Genomic DNA, 26774 nt, shown 5'->3' on the forward strand with positions numbered 1-26774 from the left:
GGCAACAGGCCCTTCGGCCCACAGAATCAGTGCTGACCAGCGATCCCCGCGCTATCGTGTACCGTTTTGGCTGTAGTTCAGGAACAAACAAACAAACAAACGAGAGTTTTGGTATATAGATGAAACAGGTACATTTATAGGGCATTGTTAGAGGGATATGGGCAGGGGGGGGCTAGTGTAGATTGGGCTTGTTGGTCGGTGCGGGCAGGTTGGGCCGAAGGGCCTGTTTCCGCACTATATCACTCTATGACTACCTTGCAGTGTGAGTGCGGTCAGACACACTGTTTGCATTTTGACCTGTGTCTTCACTCTCACTCATTTAGAGTATTGGTAACAAGCAACATCAAGGTCAGATGTGTTGGTATTCAAATCCTGGAGCATAGCGATCCATAGCGTGCCTTTAATTGAGCTGCACAAACCATTCTTTTGTCTGTTGAACCAAACTGACTGAAGGCAGTTTGTCAATGTTTGTATCCTTAAGTGCAAAGGTCACTCAGGAAGATAAATCCCGTTATTTTGATTAAAATGCATTATTTTGTCCTGGTTTTGATTGAACATTTGTCGCTGACTTAACTTTTCTGTAATTTCTTGCAGAGGAGTTCAGGATTCGAACAGTCGAGGAGGTTAAGTACATGAAGAACGTTAGCCGGGACGAGGCCGACTGGTCTGAGAAACGCAACGCAGGCCATGAAGATGAGCAAAAAGTAGCTGCCAGAAACCAGGAGAATCTGGTAAGGAACGTTGAAAGAAGGAATTGCAGATGCTGGTTAGCGAGCAAAAGGACACAAAGTGCTGGAGTAACTCAACCGGTCAGGCAGCTTCTCCAGAGATGCTGTCTGACCTGGAAAGAAACGTTTCCTATCTTATAAGGCGCAACAGAATACAGAATACAGAGCTTTATTTGTCATTCGGTTTGGAGGTGAATTGGCTTCGGTAAAGTTGTAGAATTGTCCCTCGTGTGCAGGATAGTGCCAGTGTGCAGAGTAATCACTGGTCAGCACGGACTCAGTGGGCAGAAGGGCCTGTTCCCGTGCTGTATCTCTAAAGCCTAAGTCTATTTGAAATCAGGGTCTGTTTTCTAGTAATTCCAAATCTTAAGCAGCAAAACAAGTCTGGAATGCACAGTAATTGTGGCTGAGGGCATATCAAAGACAGATGCACTCATCAAACCAGTTTAAATAAACTCTGAAACATAAATCCATTCCAATAGCAGAATCCTCAGAGAATCCCACACCAGAACAGGTCACATAGTTAATGTTTCTAGCTCCTTTCTACAGTAATTATTCCCCTAGATGATCACCATCAAATTTAAATGATCTGCTAAATCCACAAAAGATGAATTCTATTCATGTTCTGCCGACACGAGGGCAATCACGGTGGCACAGCGGTAGAGTTGCTGCCTGACAGCGAATGCAGCGCCGGAGACCCGGGTTCGATCCTGACTACGGGTGCTGTCTGTACGGAGTTTGTACGTTCTCCCCGTGACCTGTGTGGGTTTTCTCCAAGATCTTCGGTTTCCTCCCACACTCCAAAGACGTACAGGTTTATAGGTTGATTAGCTTAGCAAATGTAAAAATTGTCCCGAGTGGGTATAGGATAGTGTTAGTGTGTGGGGATCGCTGGTCGGCGCGGACCCGGTGGGGCGAAAGGGCCTGTTTCCGCACAGACCATCAGTCACCTGGGCCTGACGGTCTGCATCCCAGGATCCTCAGGGAGGTGGCTCCAGAAATAGTGGACGCATTGGTGATCATTTTCCAATGTTCAATAGATTCAGGATCAATTCCTGTGGTTTGGAGGATAGCTAATGTTATCGCACTTTTCAAGAAAGGAGCAAGAGAGAAAATGGGGAATTACAGACCAGTTAGCCTGACTTCGGTGGTGGGGAAGATGCTGGAGTCAATTATTAAAGAGGTAATAACGGTGCATTTGGATAGCAGTAAAAGGATAAGTCCAAATCAGCATGGATTTATGAAAGGGAAATCATGCTTGACTAATCTTCTGGTATTTTTTGAGGATGTGACAAGTAAAATGGATGAAGGGGAGCCAGTGGATGTAGTGTATCTAGACTTTCAGAAAGCCTTTGATAAGGTCCCACACGGGAGATTGGTGAGCAAATTTAGAGCACATGGTATTGGGGGTAGGGTGTTGACATGGATAGAGAATTGGTTGGCAGACAGGAAGCAAAGAGTAGGAGTAAACGGGTCCTTTTCAGAATGGCAGGCAGTGGCGAGTGGAGTGCCGCAAGGCTCGGTGTGGGGGCCGCAACTGTTTACCATATATTAATGATTTGGAAGAGGGAATTAGAAGCAACACCAGAAAATTTGCGGATGACTGGGTGGCAGTGTAAACTGTGAAGAGGATGTTAGGAGGTTGCAGGGTGACCTGGACAGGTTGAGTGAGTTGGCAGATGCAGTATAATATAGATAAATGTGAGGTTATCCACATTGGCGGCAAAAACAAGGAGGCAGATTATTATCTCAATGGTGTCAGGTTAGGTAAGGGGGAGGTGCAGCGAGACCTGGGTATCCTTGTACACCAGTCACTGAAAGTTGGCGTGCAGGTACAGCGGGCAGTGAAGAAAGCTAATGGCATGTTGGTCTTCATAACTAGAGGATTTCAGTATAGGAGTAAAGAGGTTCTTCTGCAGTTGTATAGGGCCCTGGTACGACCACATCTAGAGTATTGTGTACAGTTTTGGTCTCCTAATTTGAGGAAGGACATCCTTGTAATTGAGGCAGTGCAGCGTAGGTTCACGAGATTGATCCCTGGGATGGCGGGACTGTCATATGAGGAAAGATTGAAAAGACTAGGCTTGTATTCACTGGAGTTTAGTAGGATGAGAGGGTATCTTATAGAAACATATAAAATTATAAAAGGACTGGACAAGCTAGATGCAGGAAAAATGTTCCCAATGTTGGGCGAGTCCAGAACCAGGAGCCACAGTCTTAGAATAAAGGGGAGGCCATTTAAAACAGGTGAGAAGGAACTTTTTCACCGAGAGTTGTGAATTTGTGGAATTCTCTGTCACAGAGGGCAGTGGAGACCAAATCACTGGATTTAAGAGAGAGTTAGATAGAGCTCTCGGGGCTATTGGAATCAAGGCATATGGGGAGGGCAGGCACGGGTTATTGATTGTGGACGATCAGCCATGATCATAATGAATGGCGGTGCTGGCTCGAAGGGCCGAACGGCCTACTCTGCACCTATTTTCTATGTTTCTGTTTCTATGTATCTCTAAACTAAACTAAAGACACAGGTAGACAGAGTGATGAAGACGTTTGTCATGTTTGTCTTCATCAGTCAGTGTATTGAGTACTGTAGTCAGGAACATCATGTTACTTACTGCTGTTCCAGATGTTGGTAAGGCCACAGCTGGAGCACTTTATACTGTCCATTCAGTTCAGTTTAGTTTAATGTCACATGTACCGAGGTACAGTGAAAAGCTTTTGTTGTGCCAGTCAGCGGAAAGACAATGCATGATTACAATCGAGCCATCCACATGATAGGAATGATGCCATTAAGCAGGGTGACACAGTGATAGCTCCTGCCTTACAGCGCGAGGGACCCAGGTTCAATCCTGTCTGCTAGTGCTGTCTGTCTGGAGTTTGCACGTTCTCCCCGGAACCACGTGGGTTTTCTCCGGGTGCTCCGATTTCCTCCCTCATTCCAAAGACGTGCAGGTTTGTGGGTTAATTGGCCTCTGCAAATTGCCCCTAATGTGTACGATAGAACTAGTGTACGGGGTGATCGCTGGTCGGTGGGCTGAAGGGCATTTTTCCACACTGTATCTCCTAAACTAAATTAAACTAAACTGACTGTTAGACGTTTAGCTGGAGGAATCAAAAGGGGTCCCAACCCAAAATGTCACCTCTTCCTTTTCTCCAGAGATGCTGCCTGACTCACTGAGTTACTCCAGCACTCTGTGAAACGTCACCTATCCACGTTCTCCAGAGATGCTGCCTGACCCGCTGAGTTACTCCAGCACTCTGTGAAACGTCACCTATCCATGTTCTCCAGAGATGCTGCCTGACTCACTGAGTTACTCCAGCACTCTGTGAAACGTCACCTATCCATGTTCTCCAGAGATGCTGCCTGACCCGCTGATTTACCCCAGCACTCTCTGCCCTATTTTGTAAAAAGGTGAAATTGCTTGATCAATAATAACTGACAGATTGCATATTCCTCAAGTGGGAACAATGGCTGATAAATATTTGGATTGTACGAGAACACAGCTCAAAGAGGAAGCTTTGGTACTTCAGTTCCGTTCAGTACTTCCGTTTAGTTTGTTGTCACGTGTGGAAAGCTTTTGTTGCATGCTATCCAGCCAGCAGAGAGACGATACATGTTTACAATCGAGACATTTACAGCATGTCGATACATGATAAGGAAATAACATTTAGTGCAAGGAAAAGCCCCCAAACTTCGATCAAGGATAGCCCGAGGGTGACCGAGCTTTAAGAGTGTGGAGTGATGGTAGTGTGAGTTTGTAGATCTGCTTCTGTGGCCGGCACGCAAATAGACGCCCGGGTTGGGCGCCATCTTGGAAGCCTTGAAGGATGAGACTTCAATGTGACTTCAGAATTCTGTAGATTTGATGAGTCGCTTTTCGTCGTTTGAAATCGGCTTTGGTCGCTTCTGCCTTTTGTCATCATTTTTGTTTCATATTCTTGTAAAATACGAGCTGGCAGCTTGTGGATGGCACAGTGGTGTGAACCACAGCTGGTAGAGCCGTTGCCTCACAGTGCCAGAGGCCCTGGTTCGATCCTGCCCTCGGTTGCTGTCTGTGTGGAGTTTGTCAAAATGTCACAAATCCTACATCCTAAAGGTGGCAGGGGAAATATGGGCGCTGATTATGTTGCCTTCCATCATCATTTAATGCCTAGGAGTCCTACGATGTGACATTGCTGTCTAGAAACATAGAAAACAGGTGCAGGAGGAAGCCATTTGGCCCTTCGAGCCAGCACCGCCATTCATTGTGATCATGGCTGATCGTCCACAATCAGTACCCCGTGCTTGCCTTCTCCCCATATCCCTTGATTCCGCTAGCCCCTAGAGCTCTATCTAACTCTTAGATAGGTCTCGATATTTTTTGCCACATCTCAAAGACGTGCGGGTTTGTAGGTTAATTGGCATCTGTAAATTGCCCCTAGTGTGTCAGGAGTGGATGAGAGTGTGGGATAATGTGGGACTAGTGTGAACCGGTGGTTGGTGTGGACTCAGTGGGCTGAAGGGCCTGTTTCAATGCTGTATCTTTCAATCAATCAATCACCCCCCTCCCCTCGCGTAAAGGGGCACTGAGTGCTGGAGTAACTCAGCAGGTCTGGCAGGTCCTTTCGACACCAGCTTTTCACTGTACCTCGGTGCACGTGACTACAACAAACTAGAGATAGACATAAAAAGCTGGAGTAACTCAGCGGGTCAGGCAGCATCTGTGGAGAAAAGGAATGGGTGACGTTTTGGGTCGAGACCCTTCTTCAGACTGAGAGTCGGGGGAAAGGGAGATAAGAGATATAGACAGTGACATAGACAGATATAGAACAAATGAATGAAAGATATGCGAAAAAGCAACAATGATAAAGGAAACTGGCCTTTGTTAGTTGTGGACTAGTTGAAAATGAGTTACGGACAATGAGACTTAACCAGACGACTTTGAAGCTGGTACGACTTGGGTGGGGGAGGGACAGAGAGAGAGGGGGGGTCACTTGAACTTAGACGGTCTGGCAGTATCTCTGGAGAACATGGATCAGCGACAATTTGGGCCAAACACTTTAGAATGTTCTGTATCTGGGACCCTTCAGATGTTCTCCATGTTCTCACCTACACCCGTTCTCCAGAGATGCTGCCTGATCCGCTGAGTTACTCCAGCACTATGTGAAACGTCACCTATCCATGTTCTCCAGAGATGCTGCCTGACCCGCTGAGTTACTCCAGCACTCTGTGAAACGTCACCTATCCACGTTCTCCAGAGATGCTGCCTGACCCGCTGAGTTACTCCAGCACTCTGTGAAACGTCACCTATCCATGTTCTCCAGAGATGCTGCCTGACCCGCTGAGTTACTCCAGCACTCTGTGAAACGTCACCTATCCACGTTCTCCAGAGATGCTGCCTGACCCGCTGAGTTACTCCAGCACTCTGTGAAACGTCACCTATCCATGTTCTCCAGAGATGCTGCCTGACCCGCTGAGTTACTCCAGCACTCTGTGAAACGTCACCGATCCACGTTCTCCAGAGATGCTGCCAGACCCGCTGAGTTACTCCAGCACTCTGTCATTTTTTGTATTAACCAGCATCTGCAGTTCTTTGTTTCTACACTCTCTGCATCGGGCGTTAAACTTAACTTGTACGGCCAAACGTGCTTGTACATAGGTGTCTGTGCACGCAAGGACCAGATACAACAATAGTCATTTTATGCTTGAGCTCTGCACTGCAATTTATGGGTAATGACAAGATCGCCACAACTTGTTTCAAGGCTTCCAGTGAGTTTGCACCACCCAGGATAAATGTATGTTTTGAAAGCTGCACAGTGTTGACAGTTTCAGTTTAATGTATCAAGAAGCAATTCTTTCACAACTACATTTTGCCAGTTTACAATTTACTTTACGTTCCCGAGTCAGTGCTTCAGTCAAATCAAAAAGCTATCTTAATGGTTGATAAGTTTAATTAGTTAAACTCCATTAATCTGGCTTTAAGATGAGAGGGGAAAGTTTACAGCACATGTGCGGGCCAAGTTTTCTTTATGCAGGGGATGTTGAACACACTGCCTGGAACACACTGCCCGGGGTGATCGAACCTGTCCAAATATCTTTCAAATGTTATTCTAGTACCTACCTCAGCTACCAGGGCGGCACGGTGGTGCAGCGGTAGAGTTGCTGCCTTGCAGCGCTTTAGCGCCGGAGACCCGGGTTCGATCCCGACTACGGGTGCTGTCTGTACGGAGTTTGTACGTTCTCCCAATGACCGGGTGGGTTTTCTCCAAGATCTTCGGTTTCCTCCCGCACGGGTTACTGATTGGAGACAATCAGCCATGATCACAATGAATGGCGGTGCTGGCTCAAAGGGCCGAATGGCCTCCTCCTGCACCTATTGACTATTGTCTATTGTCTAAAATGACTGCAGATGCTGGTACAAATCGAAGGTATTTATTTCGCAAAATGCTGGAGTAACTCAGCAGGTCAGGCAGCATCTCAGGAGAGAAGGAATGGGTGACGTTTCGGGTCAAGGCCCTTCTTCACCTGTTGCAGCTGAAAGCCTCTAATCCAGGCAGCGTTCTGGTGAACCTCCTCTGCATCCTCTCCAAAGCCTCCACAATCTTCCCTTAGGGGGCGCAGCGGTAGAGTTGCTGCCTCACATCCCCAGAGACCCGGGTTTGATCCTGACTACGGGTGCTGTTTGTATGGAGTTTGTACGCTCTTCCCGTGACCGCGTGGGCTTCATCTGGGTGCTCCGGTTTACATAGAAACATAGAAAATAGTTGCAGGAGGAGGCCATTCGGCCCTTCAAGCCAGCACCGCCATTCATTGTGATCATGGCTGATTGTCCCCAATCAGTAACCCGTGCCTGCCTTCTCCCCATATCCCTTGATTCCGCTAGCCCCTAGAGCTCTATCTATCTAACTTTACTCCCACACTCCAAAGATGTGCAGGTTTGCAGGATAATTGGCCTCTGTAAAAATTGCCCTACGGGTGTGTAGGATGGTGTTGGTGTACGGGGTGATTGCTAGTTTGTGCAGACTTGGTGGGCCGAAGGGCCTGTTTCCACGCGTTACCTCTAAAGTCTAAAATAATGGAGTGAACAGAACTGCATGCAACACTTCAAATATTGGTCCTTGTTATACCTGTGTTTCCTGTCTATTGTGTTTCTGATGTCCTTCTCCATTGATTAGAGTGAACATTGTCCCATCACATGCCCGGTTTGCGTGCAGCCTTGAGTTCAGGAGCAAGGAGGTCCTGCTGCGGTTGTACAGGGCCCTGGTGAGACTGCATCTGGAGTATTGTGTGCAGTTTTGGTCTCCTAATTTGCAGAAGGACATTCTTGCTATTGAGGGAGTGCAGCGTAGGTTCACCAGGTTAATTCCATGGATGGTGGGTCTGATGTGTGATGAAAGAATGGGTCGACTGGGCTTGTATTCGCTGGAATTTAGAAGGATGAGAGGGGATCTTTTAGATGCATATAAAATTCTTAAGGGATTGCACAGGCTAGATGCAGGAAACATGTTCCCGATGCTAGGGGAGTCCAGAACCAGGGGTCACAGTTTAAGAATAAGGGGTAGGCCATTTAGGTCTGAGATGAGGAAAAACGTTTTCACCCAGAGAGTCGCGAATCTGTGGAATTCTCTGTCACAGAAGACCAATTCACGGGATGGTTTCACGAGAGAGTTAGGTTTAGCTCTTAGGGGTAATGGAATCGAGGGATATGGGGCGAAAGCAGGAACGGGGTACTGATTTTGGATGATCACCTGTGATCATATTGAATGGTGGTGCTGGCTCGAAGGGCCTACTCCTGCACCTATTGTCTATGTTTCTATGACTGAGATGAAGCCTGTCTCATGATGGTTGTTTACTAGGGGAGGCAGCAGTCTGGGCAGTGGATCACGCAACATGAGAGGACACTGGCAAACTTCCATTCTTCCTTAATAGCTACAGTAAATGAGGTCAGCAGTCTTGGTGGTGTTGGAAGCACAAATCCATTGCTCAGCACTGTTTGTACTTAGTTAAACATATCTGTCTCTATTTTGAGTGGTTTATCGTGTCATCAGAGTTTCCGTACTATTTATGCTTGGAGATTGTCCTATTCAGATCTGGTCAATTATAACTGACCGTAACCTCGAGATGCGTGGAATTTGGGGTCTGTGCATTTTTTGCCCAAGTTTGGGATTTGTGTAATAGTTCAACTCAAAGGCAGACAGCGAACAGTAAGCTGGGTTAGACACAGAGTGCTGGAGTAACTCAGCGGGACAGGCAGCATCTTTGGAGAGAAGGAAGGGTCTCGACCCCAAACGTCACAATAGACAATAGGTGCAGGAGGAGGCCATTTTGGCCCTTCGAGCCAGCACCACCATTCATTGTGATCATGGCTGATCAATCTCAATCAGTACCCCGTTCCTGCCTTCTCCCCATACCCCCTGACTCCGCAATCCTTAAGAGCTCTTTCTAGCTCTCTCTTGAATGCATTCAGAGAATTGGCCTCCACTGCCTTCTGAGGCAGCGAATTCCACAGATTCACAACTCTCTGACTGAAAAAGTTTTTCCTCATCTCAGTTGTAAATGGCCGACCCCTTATTCTTAAACTGTGGCCCCTTGTTCTGGATTCCCCCAACATTGGGAACATGTTTCCTGCCTCTAACGTGTCCAACCCCTTAATAATCTTATATGTTTTGATAAGATCTCCTCTCATTCTTCTAAATGCCAGTGTATACAAGCCTAGTTGCTCCAGTCTTTCAACATATGACAGTCCCGCCATTCCGGGAATTAACCTAGTGAACCTACGCTGCACGCCCTCAATAGCAAGAATATCCTTCCTCAAATTTGGAGACCAAAACTGCACACAGTACTCCAGGTGTGGTCTCACTAGGGCCCTGTACAACTGCAGAAGGACCTCTTTGCTCCTATACTCAACTCCTCTTGTTATGAAGGCCAACATTCCATTGGCTTTCTTCACTGCCTGCTGCACCTGCATGCTTCCTTTAGGTGACTGATGCACACATTCCTTCTCTCCAGAGACGCTGCCTGTCCCGCTGAGTTACTCCAGCACTTTGTTTCTATCTTCGGCATATAACCAGCATCTGCAGTTCCGTCCTACACATTAAGCTTGGTGTTGGTTAGACCATTATGTTTCAGATTTCGATATACAGATTAATTTTAACTGGTGAATACTGCGGGCCTCCAATGTACAAATATGTCTTCCTAATTTTACAAAAGAAATGAATGTAGAACATGGAAAAGTGCACACAGAAACAGGCTCTCCGGCCTACAATGACTGTGCTGAACTTGATGGCAAGATAAACTAACCTGTCTGTACATGATCGACGTCGTCCATTCCTTGCATATCCACGCATCCGTCTAAAAGTCTCTTGAACACCACTGTCGTAACTTCCTACCCCATGACCGCTGGCTGGCATGGTGCTCCAGGCACCCACCACCCTCTATGTAAATAAAAACCTTGTAAGGCACATCTTTTTTAAACGTTGCCCCTCTCACCTTGAGGCTCTGCCCCCTAGGCTTTGATAATTCCACCCTGGGGATGAAAAAGAGCCTGAGTGTCTGGCGTGGCAGGGTGCGGCGCTTTGGCGCAGTGGTAGAGTTGCCGCCTTACAACATTTACAGCGCCAGAGACCCGGGTTCAACCCCGACTACGGGTGCTGTCTGTACGGAGTTTGTCCGTTCTCCCCGTGACCTGCGTGGGTTTTCTCTGAGATCTTCGGTTTCCTCCCACTCTCCAAAGACGTGCAAGTGTGTAGGTTAATTGGCTTGGGTTGGTATACTTGGTGTGTGTAAATTGTCCCTGGTGTGTGCCGGGATCGATGGTGGGCCGAAGGTCCTGTATCTGCAGTGTATCTAACAAACAACCTACTAAGTGCTGGTGTACTTTGCAGGTCAGGCAACATCCCTGGAGAACATGGGTGGGTAACGTTTCAGGTCAAAACCCTTCTTCTGACTGCGGAGAAGGGGACCTGGGCACAATACGTGGCAGGTGATAGTTAAACAAACGGCAGGAGTTCTGATTGTGGAAACAAAGGCCTCTTGTTTTGTTCTGCCTCTCCTTTGCCCAAGCTTCCCCCCTACCCCAATGTCGGAAGAAGGCTCCTGACCCAAAACGTCGTCCATCCATGTTCCCCAGAGATGCTGCCTGACCCGCTGAGTTACTCCAACACTCTGTGAAACGTCACCTATCCATGTTCTCCAGAGATGCTGCCTGACCCGCTGAGTTACTCCAGCACTCTGTGAAACGTCACCTATCCATGTTCTCCAGAGATGCTGCCTGACCCGCTGAGTTACTCCAACACTCTGTGAAACGTCACCTATCCATGTTCTCCAGAGATGCTGCCTGACCCGCTGAGTTACTCCAGCACTCTGTGAAACGTCACCTATCCATGTTCTCCAGAGATGCTGCCTGACCCGCTGAGTTGCTCCAGCACTCTGTGAAACGTCACCTATCCATGTTCTCCACAGATGCTGCCCGACCCGCTGAGTTACTCCAGCACTCTGTGTCTTTTTTTGTAAACCAGCATCCTCGCATCTGCAGTTCCTTGTATCTACATTCTGACTGTCTACCCTGTCTATGCGTCTGTTAAGGTATATATTTCCACCTGGTCTCCCCTTGTTAAATTACCACGTTAAATTATCAGACTGTTTTCCTAGAAAAGGGCAGGGATGTAACATGAAAAAAGACAAAGTGCTGGAGTAACTCAGCGGGTCAGGCAGCATCTCTGGAGAACATGGATAGGTGACGTTTCACAGAGTGCTGGAGTAACTCAGCGGGTCAGGCAGCATCTCTGGAGAACAGGTGTAGGTGAGAACATGGAGAACATCTGAAGGGTCCCAGATACATGGCATGATTGTACGCAAGTATAGTCTTTTCGCTGATGGGTTAGCATGCAACAAAAACGTTTTCACTGTACCTCGGACAAATAAATGCATCAAATCCATCTCTTCCAAATGCTCAAAATGACACAGAGTGCTAGAGTAACTCAGCGGGTCAGGCAGCATCTCTGGGGAACATGGATAGGTGACGTTTCACAGAGTGCTGGAGTAACTCAGCGGGTCAGGCAGCATCTCTGGGGAACATGGATAGGTGACGTTTCACAGAGTGCTGGAGTAACTCAGCGGGTCAGGCAGCATCTCTGGAGAACATGGATAGGTGACGTTTCACAGAGTGCTGGAGTAACTCAGCGGGTCAGGCAGCGTCTCTGGAGAACATGGATAGGTGACGTTTCGGGTTGGGACCCTTGTGAGTTGGAGTTGGAGGGGGTGGATGTGGAAAGAGGAAATGTGGAAAAGGGGAGAGGCAGGACAAAGTGTGACAGGTAATAGATGGACACAGGCAAGGTTTTGTTTTTGATAAACAGATGGTTGGTATTATGTCTGTTGAAACTGAATGAAATAAATTGGAGGAGCAAAACAAATCGAGCTTCAGGAGTGGAATCTGTCTCCCCCAGTAGCTGACAAGTTACACACTCAGAGCAGATGGTTGAAGACTAATTTCTGGCACGTAGGAATCACATTACAGAAAAGGTTAGTTCAAATCTATTTCTGTGCTTTTCAGATGATCGACTATGCTTGGATTCCAAACGCAAATTGCTTTGTACCCACGGTGTATTAGATTAATTTTAAGGACCTTATCTCTTAATGATTGTAGGTCTGAATGTATCCATTGGGAATATATTACTCAGCGTTAATATACCTGAGGTGTCTGCAACCAGATGCAATGGATTTAAGATAAAAAGAAGCGCTGGGGATTTGAGGAAGAGTTTTTTTTTTAAACCCAGTGAGTGATTTAGTTTAGTTTCGAGATACAGCATAGAACCTTCGGCCCATCGATTCCATGCCGACCATCAATCACCCATTCACACTAGTTCTATGTTATCTTCATTTACACATTAGGGGGGAATATTACACAGGGCCAATTAACCTACAAACCCGCAGGTCTTTAGTTTAGAGATACTGATACCCATTCCTTCTCTACTGAGATGCTGCCTGACCTGCTAAGTTACTCCAGCATTTTGTGATACCAGATACAGCCTAGTCAGTGTGGACTGGGTGGGCTGAAGGGCCTGTTTCCATGCTGTATCTCCAAACTACGGGTGTCAGGGGTTATAGGGAGAAGGCAGGAAGTGGGGTTAGGAGGAAGAGATAGATCAGCCATGATTGAATGGCGGAGTGGACTTGATGGGCCAAATGGCCTGATTCTGCTCCTATCACTTATGACCTGATGAACTAAATGCAACTAAACTAAACCAGTTCTCTGCGGAGTTTTCACCTCCATTATCACGGTCCGTTTGGGTAACATGTGCACAGGTTTGTGGAGCAAGGCATTTGTAAGGGAAGATGGTGGGATCAAAGGCAGAGGGAGTTGTTTAATTTAGAGATACAGCCTGGAAACAAGCCCTTCGGCCCACCGCGTCCACATCAACCACCGATCACCCCGTACAGTAGTTCTATCCTGCACTATCCTTCAATGCCTCCAATTCAATGCCTCCAATGCCTTGCCTCCAATGCCTTGCTTTCAATGCCTTGCCTTTAATGCCTGGCCTTGCCTCCAATGCCGTGCCTCCAATGCCGTGCCTCCAATGCCTTGCCTCCAATCCCTTGCCTCCAATCCCTTGCCTCCAATCCCTTGCCTCCAATCCCTTGCCTCCAATCCCTTGCCTCCAATCCCTTGCCTCCAATCCCTTGCCTCCAATCCCTTGCCTCCAATCCCTTGCCTCCAATGCCTTGCCTCCAATGCCTTGCCTCCAATCCCTTGCCTCCAATCCCTTGCCTCCAATCCCTTGCCTCCAATGCCTTGCCTCCAATGCCTTGCCTCCAATGCCTTGCCTCCAATGCCTTGCCTCCAATGCCTTGCCTCCAATGCCTTGCCTCCAATGCCTTGCCTTCAGTGTTCCTGCTGAGCGTGATTTAGGGAGGGAGGAGACTTTGGCAAAGGAGTAGGTGGCTGCCAGCTGTATCTTACACTCACGGTGAAGGGGGGTAGAGGGTTAAGAGGACGGTTACCCAAGGTGAACCAGCCACCCAGTCTATATCTGCACCAGATATGACGCACTTGCCCTTCAACGCACTTCAAGCTGAGTTGCCTGTCGGATCTTCCGTTTGTCTCGCCCGGCTCATGACAACTCACAGCCAGCGTTCTGCCATCTGCTCTTTGAGCAACAATTAAATGTGAAGAATGTTCAAATGAAATAATGTTTACTGAAGGACATGTCTCACTGACAGCCCTGTGGTTTAGTCTAGTTTATTATTATTGTCACGCGTACAGTAAAAAGCCTTTTTGTGTGCTATCCAGTCAACGAAAAGACTGTGCATGGTTACAATCAAGCTGTCCACAGTGTAGACACAGGATAAAAGGAATGATGTTTAGTGCAGGATAAAATCCCATTATAGTCCGAGGGTCTCCAATGAGAGAGATGGGAGGTCAGGGCCACACTCTAGTTGGTGAGAGGACGGTTCAGTTGCTTGATAACAGCTGGGAAGAAACTGCCCCTGAATCTGGAGGTGTGCGTTTTCACACTTGCCTGATGGGAGGAGGGTGAAGAGGGAGTGACTGGGGTGAGACTAGTCCTTGATGATGCTGCTGGCCTTGCCGAGGCAGCGTGAGGTGTGGATGGAGTCAATGGAAGGGAGGTTGGTTTGTGTGATGGTCTGGGCTGCTGGCCTTGCCAAGGCAGCGTGAAGTGTGGATGGAGTCAATGGAAGGGAGGTTGGTTTGTGTGATGGGCTGGGCTGTGTCCATGACTCTCTGCAATTTCTTGCAGTCTTGGATGGCGATGTTCCCATGATTGCATTGACCGCTAAACGGGTTTTACTATTCCATTACTGCTTGCTGCTCTCTCCCATCCCTTGACCATTTTCGACCTCTGACCTTGATGTGTTATGGTCCCTTCTCCTGGTCTCGATGCAGCTACAGATCTCGGCCCTTCCTGCCCACCGTGATCCGATATCTCCTGCTCGTTAGACTTTAGAGATGTGGCGCGGAAGCTTCCCTTCGGCCCATCGAGTCCGTGCCGACCAGCGATCAACTCGTACACGAGCACTATCCTACACACAGGGGACTATTTACAATTTACAGAAGGCAATTAACCCACAAACCTGTACTCTTTGGAGTGTGGGAGGAAACCGGGGGAAACACACGCGGTCACGGGTAAACTGTGTACGGATGGCGCCCGTAGTCAGGATCAAACCCGGGTCTCTAACGCTGTCAGGCAGCAACTCTACCGCTGCAACTCTGTGCCTCTTCTAATTGTACAGAAACCATAATAATTACTTGCAGATACTGCTTTAGGGATGGTGAAACAAGGTGAACCTCCACCTTAAGGCAGGTATTAACCTGTTATCAAATTGTATGCACAGCTGGTATGGGAATCAGGTAAAAATGTAGACTTTAAAATCATTATGGATTTCACTTGAGTTTTATTTTCAACCAACTTAAGTCATGAATATGTACAATTTAATCAACTACCCAGAGGTACAACAAGGAATTTATTAACATGATGCATTAAAGCTTGCCTCAATACTTCATGTTTTTAAAATCTGGCACAATTCAATGAAGGTGAGGATACTCCTAGTCTTTGATGAAACTCTATAATTAGACGTTGAAGATCTTCACGATAATTATATTTTAGTGCTACATTTACTGCCAATTCCCACGCTGGCTGTGCGTACAAGTGGTAGACAAACGTGATACCTGCCATACTGTGAGTTCACCTTGTTTTTTCATCCCCCAAGCAGTATCTGCATGTAATGGTTATTAATAAACATGAGTAAATAATGCTCACTCTAAACAGATTTGATCGTGTGTGAAAAGATGTTTAATAAGATCGCGGTAGAGTTGCTGCTTTACAGCGAATGCAGCGCCGGAGACTCAGGTTCGATCCTGAATACGGGTGCTGCACTGTAAGGAGTTTGTACGTTCTCCCCGTGACCTGCGTGGGTTTTCTCCGAGATCTTCGGTTTCCTCCCACACTCCAAAGACGTACAGGTATGTAGGTTAATTGGCTGGGTTAATGTAAAAATTGTCCCTAGTGGGTGTAGGATAGTGTTAATGTACGGGGATCGCTGGGCGGCACGGACTTGGAGGGCCGAAAAGGCCTGTTTCCGGCTGCATATATATGATATGATATGATATGTTAAGATCGGGTAGATGCACAGCGTCTCCACTGTTGGGGAATCGAGGACCAGAGGACATGGGTTTAAGGTGAAGGGGAAAAGATTTAATGGGATCCTGAGGGGTAACATTTTCACACAAAGGGTGCTGGGTGTATGGAACGAGCTGCCACGGGAGGTAATTGAGGCTGGGACTATCACAACGTTTAAGAAACAGTTAGACAGGTACATGGATAGGACAGGTTTGGACCAAACGCGGGCAGGTAGGACTAGTGTAGCTGGGACATGGTGGCCGGTGTGGGCAAGTTGGGCCGAAGGGCCTGTTTCAACACTGTCATTCTACGACGCTAAGAACAAGATCATGCTACATATAACCGAGCCAAATCCAAGCATTAACAGATAGAGAGAAGAGAAAATTAAAAGAGGTTTAGAAGAGGGTCGGATGCTAATATGTCCATTTTTGGGACCAGCAGGCAAAGAGTCGTGCCTTGTTGCAAACCTTCTAGTCGTGTTCCAAGTCCTTGAATGTCATTTGAAATATAGACACAAAATGCCGGACTAACTGTGGCGGTACAGTGGCGCAGCGGTTGAGATGCTGCCTCACAGCGCCAGAGACGTGGGTTCGATCCTGACTACGGGTGCTGTCTGTACGGAGTTTGTACGTTCTCCCCGTGACCTGCGTGGGTTTTCTCCGGGTGCTCCAGTTTTCTCCCACACTCCAAAGACGTGTGAGTTTATTGGTTAATTGGCTTGTGTAAATGTGTAAATTGTCTCTATTGGATAGTGCCAGTGTACGGGAACGCTGGTCGGTGCGGATTCAGTGGGCCGAAGGGCCTGTTTCCATGCTGCGTCTCTAAAGCCTAAAACTCAGTGGGTCAGGCAGCATCTGCAGAGCAATTGGATTGGTGACGTTTCGTGCCTGACTTTTCTTCAGACCTATATAAGAAAATAACTGCAGATGCTGGTACAAATCGATTTATTCACAAAATGCTGGAGTAACTCAGCAGGTCAGGCAGCATCTCGGGAGAGAAGGAATGGGTGACGTTTCGGGTCGAGACCCTTCTTCAGACTGATGTCAGGGGGGCGGGACATAGGAAGGATATAGGTGGAGACAGGAAGATAGAGGGAGATCTGGGAAGGGGGAGGGGAAGAGAGGGACAGAGGAACTATCTAAAGTTGGAGAAGTCGATGTTCATACCCATACCACTTTCTTCAGACTTGTTCATATAATGGACGTTCTTTCCGATCATGGACATTCTAGAGTAGCTCAGCAGGTCAGGCATCATCTCAGGAGAGAAGGAATGGGTGATGTTTCAGGTCGAGACCCTTCTTCAGGGCCCCCCTGACATCAGTCTGAGGAAGGGTCTCGACCCGAAACGTCACCCATTCCTTCTCTCCTGAGATGCTGCCTGTCCCGCTGAGTTACTCCAGCATTTTGTGAAATAAATACCTTCGATTTGTACCAGCAGTTATTTTCTAACATGGACATTCGAGATATGAGTTCCTCAAAATTCCTGGATGATTTGGAAAAGAATTTTCCCTTGAAGGGTTACTAAAGAGCGATCGATTTTCTTGCGTACATATTTGGTCATTGTTTGGAAGGAGTTGAGACGTGAACAGTTGTTCTTGCTCTGTCAGAGGCAGCGTTGAATGGGAGAGCTGCATGTTGTTATGTCACAGTGTTAGTGAATCTGCAGAAGGATTTCAGGAGAAAACAAGCTCACGGTTTGAGATGATTAGTTTAGTTTAGAGATACAGCTCGGAATCAGGCCATTCGGCCCACCGTGTCCGCACCGACCAGCGATCCCCGCACATTAACACTACCCTACACACACAAGGGACATTTTTACATTTATTACCTGGCCAATTAACCTACATGCCTCTACGTCTTTGGAGTGTGGGAGGAAACTGAGAATCTTGAAGAAATCCCATACAGGTCACGGGGAGAACGTACAAACTCCCGACAGACAGCACCCATAGTCGGGCTGGAACCCGGGTCTCTGGTGCTGTGAGGCAGCAACTCTACCGCTGCGCCACCGTGTCCTTTCGTGAACCTCCAAGGTTGTCAGGAATCAGTCAGAGAGTTGTGAATCTGTGGAATTCTCTGCCTCAGAAGGCAGTGGAGCCCAATTCTCTGAATGCATTCAAGAGAGAGCTAGATAGAGCTCTTAAGGATAGCAGAGTCAGGGGGTATGGGGAGAAGGCAGGAACGGGGTACTGATTGAGAATGATCAGCCATGATCACATTGAATGGTGGTGCTGGCTTGAAGGGCCGAATGGCCTCCTCCTGCACCTATTGTCTATTGTAGGAAACTATTTTTTTTAATTCATTCTGTGAAATTTGAATATTTCCCTGTGGGTTGACTCGGTATTTTGGAAGGAAAGTGAGGAACCGAGGCGTATTTATATTTTTAGTATGTGCTGATTTTTGGCTGTTCTGTAGAAAATATACAAACATAGAGGTGGGCCCAGTAGTGCAGCGGTAGAGCCACTGCCTCACGGTGACAGAGGTTCAAGTTTCATTCTGACCCCCGGTGCTGTCTGTGTGGAGTTTGCACGTTCTCCCTGTGACCTCGTGGGTTTACTCCCATTTCCTGCCACATCCCAAAGACGTGCGGGTTTGTAAGATGATTGGCTTCTTTAAAATTCCCCCCAGTGTGCAGGGAGTGAATGAGAAAGTGGGATAACATAGAACTAGTGCGAACCGGTGATTGCTTCGCTCAACACCTGCGCTCGGTCCGCGTTGGCCAATCTGATCTCCCGGTGGCTGAGCACTTCAACACCCCCTCCCACTCTCAGTCTGACCTTTCTGTCATGGGCCTCCTCCAGTGCCATAGTGAGGCCCACCGGAAATTGGAGGAACAACACCTCGTATTTCGCCTGGGCAGCTTGCAGCCCAGCGGTATGAACATTGACTTCTCCAACTTTAGATAGTTCCTCTGTCCCTCTCTTCCCCTCCCCCTTCCCAGTTCTCCCTCTATCTTCCTGCCTCCACCTATATCCTTCCATTGTCCCGCCCCCCCTGACATCAGTCTGAAGAAGGGTCTCGACCCGAAACGTCATCCATTCCTTCCCTCCCGAGATGCTGCCTGACCTGCTGAGTTACTCCAGCATTTTGTGAATAAACAGGTGATTGATGGTCAGTGTGGGCTCGGTGGGCCGAAGGGCCTGTTTCCATGTTGTATCTCTAAACAAAACGAAAGAAAATATTTTAACCATTATGGACAAATTAGTGAGGCTGATGTGGCTGGAACCATCTATATACTAAAACTCTCGTTTGTTATCTTGTTTGTGACTGAACTTCAGCCAAAATGGTACACGATAGCACGACAATTTTAGGCCCATCTTACTCACCATTGTCACTTTAGTGATAATGCAAGTAGTTTTATTGAAATCGGTCTTATATTTTTAAAGTTATTCACATTTTAAAGTTTAAAAGGAGGGGAGGGGGAGGGGAGGAGGGAGAGAGGGGGGAGTGGGGGAGAAAGGTGAGGGGAGGGGGGTTGAGGAGAGAGGGGCGGGGGGGGAGGAGAGGGTGCTGCACCAATGCAGGAGAGGTTTGGGCCCAACGGGTCGACTTGGTCTAGTAATTTACTGAAGATGGACACAAAGTGCTGGGTCAGGCAGCATCTCTGGAGAAAAGGGATGGGTGACGTTTCAGGTCGGGACCTTTCATCTGTCGGAACGTCGAGAAGGGGTGGGGGGAACTGGAGGCAGGAAAAGCCGGAACAAATCAGGGCTGGCAACACATCAGCCATTTTCCTGCTTCCGATTCCCCCCCCCCACCACACAGTGTACTTTCCATCTGAAGAAGGGTTCCGACCCGAAACGCCACCCATTCTTTTTCTCCAGAGATGCTGCCCGACCTGCTGAGTTACTCCAGCATTTTGTGATTATCTTCGGTATAAACAACAGACAATAGGTGCAGGAGGAGGCCATTCGGCCCTTCGAGCCAGAACCGCCATTCAATGTGATCATGGCTGATCATTCTCAATCAGTACCCCGTTCCTGCCTTCTCCCCATACCCCCTGACTCCGCTATCCTTAAGAGCTCGATCCAGCTCTCTCTCGAATGCATTCAGAGAATTGGCTTCCACTGCCTTCTGAGGCAGAGAATTCCACAGATTCACAACTCTCTGACTGAAAAAGTTTTTCCTCATCTCAGTTCTACCCCTTATTCTTAAACTGTGGCCCCTGGTTCTGGACTCCCCCAACATTGGGAACATGTTTCCTGCCTCTAACGTGTCCAACCCCTTAATAATCTTATACGTTTCGATAAGATCCCCTCTCATCCTTCTAAATTCCAGTGTATACCAGTGTATAGACCAGCAGCTGCATTTCCTTTCTGCACCTTCCACAATTTACAAGTTTATACCTCTAATTTTTAAAGTTATCTGCTCTTGAGTGGAGCAGTGTGTGTGTGTGTATGTGTGTTTGGGGTGTGTGGGTGTGTGTGTGCGTGTGCGGAGTGTGTACGATTTCCCTGTGACCACGTGGGTTTCTGCCTCCGGGGGAAGGCCCTGTTTCCATGCTGCATCGTTCAATGCAATCCAGTTCCAGTCGTTGCTGATGCCATGCTTTGAGCAGTGGACAGACTGTTCCGGTGTTGGCTGTGTCCTGTTTGTGACAATGAGGGCTGGACCTGGGCCACGACACAGAACAAAACCCGACCATTAATATATCTGCGTGCCTTCAAAATGCTTATTGTGATTTAGACTTTCATGCGTGTCTGTGCACTGAAGCGTGTTATAAAAACCTAATGAAGCTGAATTTAGCCAATTCCAGCACGTCAGTTTTCCAGAGTCGGGTACGGGCGGTGGAGCGATCTGCTTTGAGAAGAGATAACATTTTAAACAAGCTGTGCTTGCAGAAGTTCATAAGAGATTAACAATTACCAGCGTATGAGGAAATACTCCAGCCTCCAAGACTTGCATGTCATAAGGTCGTAATGTTACTGATTGGGGACGATCAGCCATGATCACAATGAATGGCGGTGCTGGCTCAAAGGGCCAAATGGCCTACTCCTGCACCTATTTTCTATGTTTCTATGTCAAATACCATTGGAGCAGAATTAGGCCATTCAGCCCTTCGCGTCTGCACGTTAATTGGCCTCTGTAAACTATCCCGTGTGTAGGATATTATAGGTGGAGTGTGTGGATTCACAAGTGATAGGAGTAGTAGTAGGCCATTTGGCCCATCAAGTCCACTCCGCCATTCAAGTGGAATCAATATCCCTTGATTCCACTAGCCCCCAGAGCTCTATCTAACTCTATTATGACATAACCTTATGCCTTATGACACGACTTTATGAGTTATGACCTTATGTTGTCTCTTGAACAGGCAGCACTGGTACGTGACCAGTGGCCACACGCATTCCCTGACCCTTCTTACAATTAACAAGGCCGCGGTGTACATTCACGATTCCTTTTCTTGTCATTGTTTTCCCAATTGTATGTTCAGGTTACCTGCCCTGCGGAATCGTTTTGTGGTTAAGATGTAATGGAGAGCTCTTGTGGGGATATGTTGTAGATTTGATTATCACCGTCTTTGTTCAAGGTTTGCAGGACCATTGCTAATTTGTGGAAAGTAAATCACCTGCTGCTGCCCGTTTACCCATTCATTTTGTTTAGTTTACAGTGAAAAGCATTTTGTTGCGTGCTATCCAGACAAAGAAGCAGACTACAATACAATACAATACAATATATCTTTATTGTCATTGTACAGGGGTACAACGAGATTGGGAATGCAATAATTTAATTAATTTAAACAGCAACAACCCAACGAAACAAATTGTAACAGTTTTAAGACAGAATAAAGTGCAAGTAGATCTGTGCCGGTTCACTATGCGTTGTGACCATCCGGCTCAGCAGGACCGGTTCATAGCAGCTATGGCCCTGGGGATGAAGCTGTTCGTGAGTCTGGAGGTGCGGGCATAGAAGGCCGTGTATCGTCTGCCCGATGGTAGAAGTTCGAACAGACTGTTGCAGGGGTGTGAAGAGTCTTTGTGGATGCTGGTGGCTTTTCTGAGGCATTGTGTGTTGTAGATGCCCTCCAAGTCTGGTAGATGTGTTTCGATGGTCCTCTGACTCTATGGACTACCCGCTGAAGAGCTTTCCTTTCTGCCTCCGTGCAGCTGAGGTACCACACAGGGATGCCATGCGTTAGGATGCTCTCTATGGTGCAGCGGTAGAAGGTCGTCAGCAGCTGTTGGGGTAGACCAGACTTCTTCAGTGTTCTTAGGTAGAACAGTCGTTGCTGGGCCTTCTTGACCAGCGCAGCAGTGTTATTGGACCATGTTAGGTCCTCCGAAATGTGAGTGCCCAGAAACTTGAAGCTGGACACTCTCTCCACACTGTCCCCGTTGATAAAGATCGGGGCGAATTCCCCGTTATGTGACCTACGGAAGTTGATGATCAGCTCCTTGGTCTTGGTGGTATTTAGGGACAGGTTGTTATCCGAGCACCAGTCCGCCAGGTTCTGCACCTCCGCTCGATAGTTTGTTTCATCACCGTTGGTGATAAGCCCGATCACCGTTGTGTCGTCTGCAAACTTGACAATGGTGTTGGTGTCGAATGCAGGAACACAGTCGTGTGTGAAGAGGGAGTAGAGCATGGGGCTCAGAACACAGCCCTGTGGTGTGCCGGTACTCAGGGTGATAGTGGAGGACAGGTGCGGGCCCATTCTCACTGCCTGCGGTCACTCCAGCAGGAAGTCCAGGATCCAGTCACATAACGACGAGCTGAGGCCTAGCTGGTGGAGCATATATACATCAAGCTTACAATCAAACCGTCCACAGTGCACAAAGTTGTACATGAAGTTACATATCAAGATAAAGATAAAGATAAAGAATTAAAGATAAAGGATAAATTGACTGCAAAGATATAATATTGAAGTCTCCAATAAAGTCCGATTAAAGTTAGTTCACTGTCTTCTCATCAGCTAGAGTGTGGTTCTGACCTCCCGTCTACCCCCTTGGAGACCTGTGTCTCCAATAAAATAGACACAAAGTGCAGGAGTAACTCAGCGGGACAGGCAGCATCTCTGGAGAGAGGGGATAGATGACGTTTCGGGACAAGACCCTTCTTAAGACTGAGGGGTCTCAACCCAAACCGTCACCTATTCCTTTTCCCCAGAGATGCTGCCTGACCCACTGAGTTACTCCAGCATTTTGTGTCTTTCCTCGGTGTAAACTAGCACCTGCAGTTCCTTCCTACACACGTGGATGAAAGGTCAGGACTGCTCTCGAGCTGATGAAAGGACGGTGCAGTTGCATATATTGCGTATAAGATTATTAAGGGGTTGGACACGTTAGAGGCAGGAAACATGTTCCCAATGTTGGAGTCCAGAACCAGGGGCCACAGTTTAAGAATAAGGGGTAGGCCATTTAGAACGGAGATGAGGAAAAACTTTTTCAGTCAGAGAGTTGTAAATCTGTGGAATTCTCTGCCTCAGAAGGCAGTGGAGGCCAATTCTCTGAATGCATTCAAGAAAGAGCTAGATAGAGCTCTTAAGGATAGCGGAGTCAGGGGGTACGGGGAGAAGGCAGGAACAGGGTACTGATTGAGAATGATCAGCCATGATCACATTGAATGCGGTGCTGGCTCGAAGGGCCGAATGACCTCCTCCTGCACCTGTTGTCTATTGTCTATTGTTGCCTGATAACAGCTGGGAAGAAACTGTCCCTGAATCTGAAGGTGTGCGTTTTCACACTTCTGTACCTCTTGCCCGATGGGAGAGGGGAGATGAGGGAGTGAGACTGGTCCTTGATTATGTTCAGCATTGGCAGTGAACTAATGTCGGGAAAGATGATTCGTACTGCACGTCAAACACTTGGTGTTCTTTGATTGAACCATTCGGCCCAGTGTGTGGGCCAAGATCAATTAATCTGCATGATATGTTCTCTTCAGGGGATGAAACATTGTGTACAACTGGACTTGCTTCAGTTTACCTTTTAAGTAATTGAAATAATTTAAGATTAATGATAGTCATAAAACAGGGAGCAGGGCTGCAGATAGCTGACATACTATATATATATATATATATATTTATTTTTACGTATTTGGTTGTGCTGTTGCATGTATGTGCACAGAAGGCTGTGGAGGCCAAGTCAGTGGGTATTTTCAAGGCAGAGATAGATATGTTCTTGATTAGTACGGGTGTCAGAGGTTATGGGGAGAAGGCAGGAGAATGGGGTTGGGAGGGAGAGATAGATCGTCGTCGTGGCGATCCCTCGAGGTCGAGGATGATGGTCTACATTCCGATGTCAAAACGAAGACGCCTGTGCGTGTGTTTGTGTTTAACGTGTACTTGATGTTGCACTCCAAGAAGCACACGCTCCTTCACAAATTCTGGATTTAGTGTTGTGTAATGATCCTGATCTGATAAGGGGACTAGAGGTAAAAGAGCCATTAGGAGGCAGTGATCACAACATGATAAGTTTTACTCTGCAAATGGAAAGGCAGAAGGGAAAATCGGAAGTGTCGGTATTACAGTATAGCAAAGAGGATTACAGAGGCATGAGGCAGGAGCTGGCCAAAATTGACTGGAAGGAGGCCCTAGCAGGGAAGACGGTAGAACAGCAATGGCAGGTATTCCTGGGAATAATGCAGAGGTTGCAGGATCAATTTAGTCCAAAGAGGTGGAAAGACTCTAAGGGGAGTAAGAGACACCTGTGGCTGACAAGGGAAGTCAGGGACAGCATAAAAATTAAGGAGAGGAAGTATAACATAGCAAAGAAGAGTGGGAAGACAGAGGATTGGGACTCTTTTAAAGAGCAACAAAAGTTAACTAAAAAGGCAATACGGGGAGAAAAGATGAGGTACGAGGGTAAACTAGCCAATAATATAAAGGAGGATAGCAAAAGTTTTTTTAGGTACGTGAAGAGGAAAAAAATAGTCAAGGCAAATGTGGGTCCCTTGAAGACAGAAGCAGGGGAATTTATTATGGGGAACAAAGAAATGGCAGACGAGTTAAACCGTTACTTTGGATCTGTCTTCACTGAGGAAGATACACACAATCTCCCAAATGTTCTAGGGGCCGGAGAACCTAGGGTGATGGAGGAACTGAAGGAAATCCACATTAGGCAGGAAATGGTTTTGGGTAGACTGATGGGACTGAAGGCTGATAAATCCCCAGGGCCTGATGGTCTGCATCCCAGAGTACTTAAGGAGGTGGCTCTAGAAATAGTGGAAGCATTGGAGATCATTTTTCAATGTTCTATAGATTCAGGATCAGTTCCTGTGGATTGGAGGATAGCAAATGTTATCCCACTTTTTAAGAAAGGAGGGAGAGAGAAAACGGGTAATTATAGACCAGTTAGTCTGACATCAGTGGTGGGGAAGATGCTGGAGTCAATTATAAAAGACGAAATTGCTGAGCATTTGGATAGCGGGATCATTCCGAGTCAGCATGGATTTACGAAGGGGAAATCATGCTTGACAAATCTACTGGAATTTTTTGAGGATGTAACTAGGAAAATTGACAAGGGAGAGTCAGTGGATGTGGTGTACCTCGACTTTCAGAAAGCCTTCGACAAGGTCCCACATAGGAGATTAGTGGGCAAAATTAGGGCACATGGTATTGGGGGTAGGGTACTGACATGGATAGAAAATTGGTTGACAGACAGAAAGCAAAGAGTGGGGATAAATGGGTCCCTTTCGGAATGGCAGGCAGTGACCAGTGGGGTACCGCAAGGTTCGGTGCTGGGACCCCAGCTATTTACGATATACATTAATGACTTAGACGAAGGGATTAAAAGTACCATTAGCAAATTTGCAGATGATACTAAGTTGGGGGGTAGTGTGAATTGTGAGGAAGATGCAATAAGGCTGCAGGGTGACTTGGACAGGTTGTGTGAGTGGGCGGATACATGGCAGATGCAGTTTAATGTAGATAAGTGTGAGGTTATTCACTTTGGAAGTAAGAATAGAAAGGCAGATTATTATCTGAATGGTGTCAAGTTAGGAGGAGGGGGAGTTCAACGAGATCTGGGTGTCCTAGTGCATCAGTCAATGAAAGGAAGCATGCAGGTACAGCAGGCAGTGAAGAAAGCCAATGGAATGTTGGCCTTCGTAACAAGAGGAGTTGAGTATAGGAGCAAAGAGGTCCTTCTACAGTTGTACCGGGCCCTGGTGAGACCGCACCTGGAGTACTGTGTGCCGTTTTGGTCTCCAAATTTGAGGAAGGATATTCTTGCTATGGAGGGCGTGCAGCGTAGGTTCACTAGGTTAATTCCCGGAATGGCGGGACTGTCGTATGTTGAAAGGCTGGAGCGATTGGGCTTGTATACACTGGAATTTAGAAGGATGAGGGGGGATCTTATTGAAACATATAAGATAATTAGGGGATTGGACACATTAGAGGCAGATAACATGTTCCCAATGTTGGGGGAGTCCAGAACAAGGGGCCACAGTTTAAGAATAAGGGGTAGGCCATTTAGAACGGAGATGAGGAAGAACTTTTTCAGTCAGAGGGTGGTGAAGGTGTGGAATTCTCTGCCTCAGAAGGCAGTGGAGGCCAGTTCGTTGGATGCTTTCAAGAGAGAGCTGGATAGAGCTCTTAAGGATAGCGGAGTGAGGGGGTATGGGGAGAAGGCAGGAACGGGGTACTGATTGAGAGTGATCAGCCATGATCGCATTGAATGGCGGTGCTGGCTCGAAGGGCTGAATGGCCTACTCCTGCACCTATTGTCTATTGTCTATTGTCTATTGTCTATTGTCTATTGTCTATTGTCTATAACTCATTCCAATGGCAAGGGAAGCAAGACGACTGGAGCTGATAGACCTGTTGCGGCCTTCATCCGCCTTCACAGCCGTTGAGTTCAAGATGACTTTGTCCGCCAGGTCCTGCCGTTGAGGTCTTGTAGGTTGGATCGTTCTGAGTCTGGACCCTCATCCTCGACCTTACCGCCATGGGTGGTCCCACCAGAAGCTAGAGCTTCTGACGGCATCGCTCTCAGAA

General features: G+C 47.4%; 1 protein-coding gene across 1 annotated transcript in view; it reads left to right on the top strand.

Moving 5' to 3' along the window:
* Positions 1-26774, top strand: part of acbd6 (acyl-CoA binding domain containing 6) — a 404357-nt gene that overhangs the window by 128990 nt on the left and 248593 nt on the right. The window contains exon 4 of the mRNA XM_078407810.1: positions 595-731. Coding sequence (XP_078263936.1) covers positions 595-731 — 137 coding nt within the window. The remainder of the gene's footprint in view (positions 1-594; positions 732-26774) is intronic.

This window comes from Rhinoraja longicauda, chromosome 11 (genome assembly GCF_053455715.1).
Source record: "Rhinoraja longicauda isolate Sanriku21f chromosome 11, sRhiLon1.1, whole genome shotgun sequence".
In the NCBI taxonomy this organism is placed as follows: Eukaryota; Metazoa; Chordata; class Chondrichthyes; order Rajiformes; family Arhynchobatidae; genus Rhinoraja; species Rhinoraja longicauda.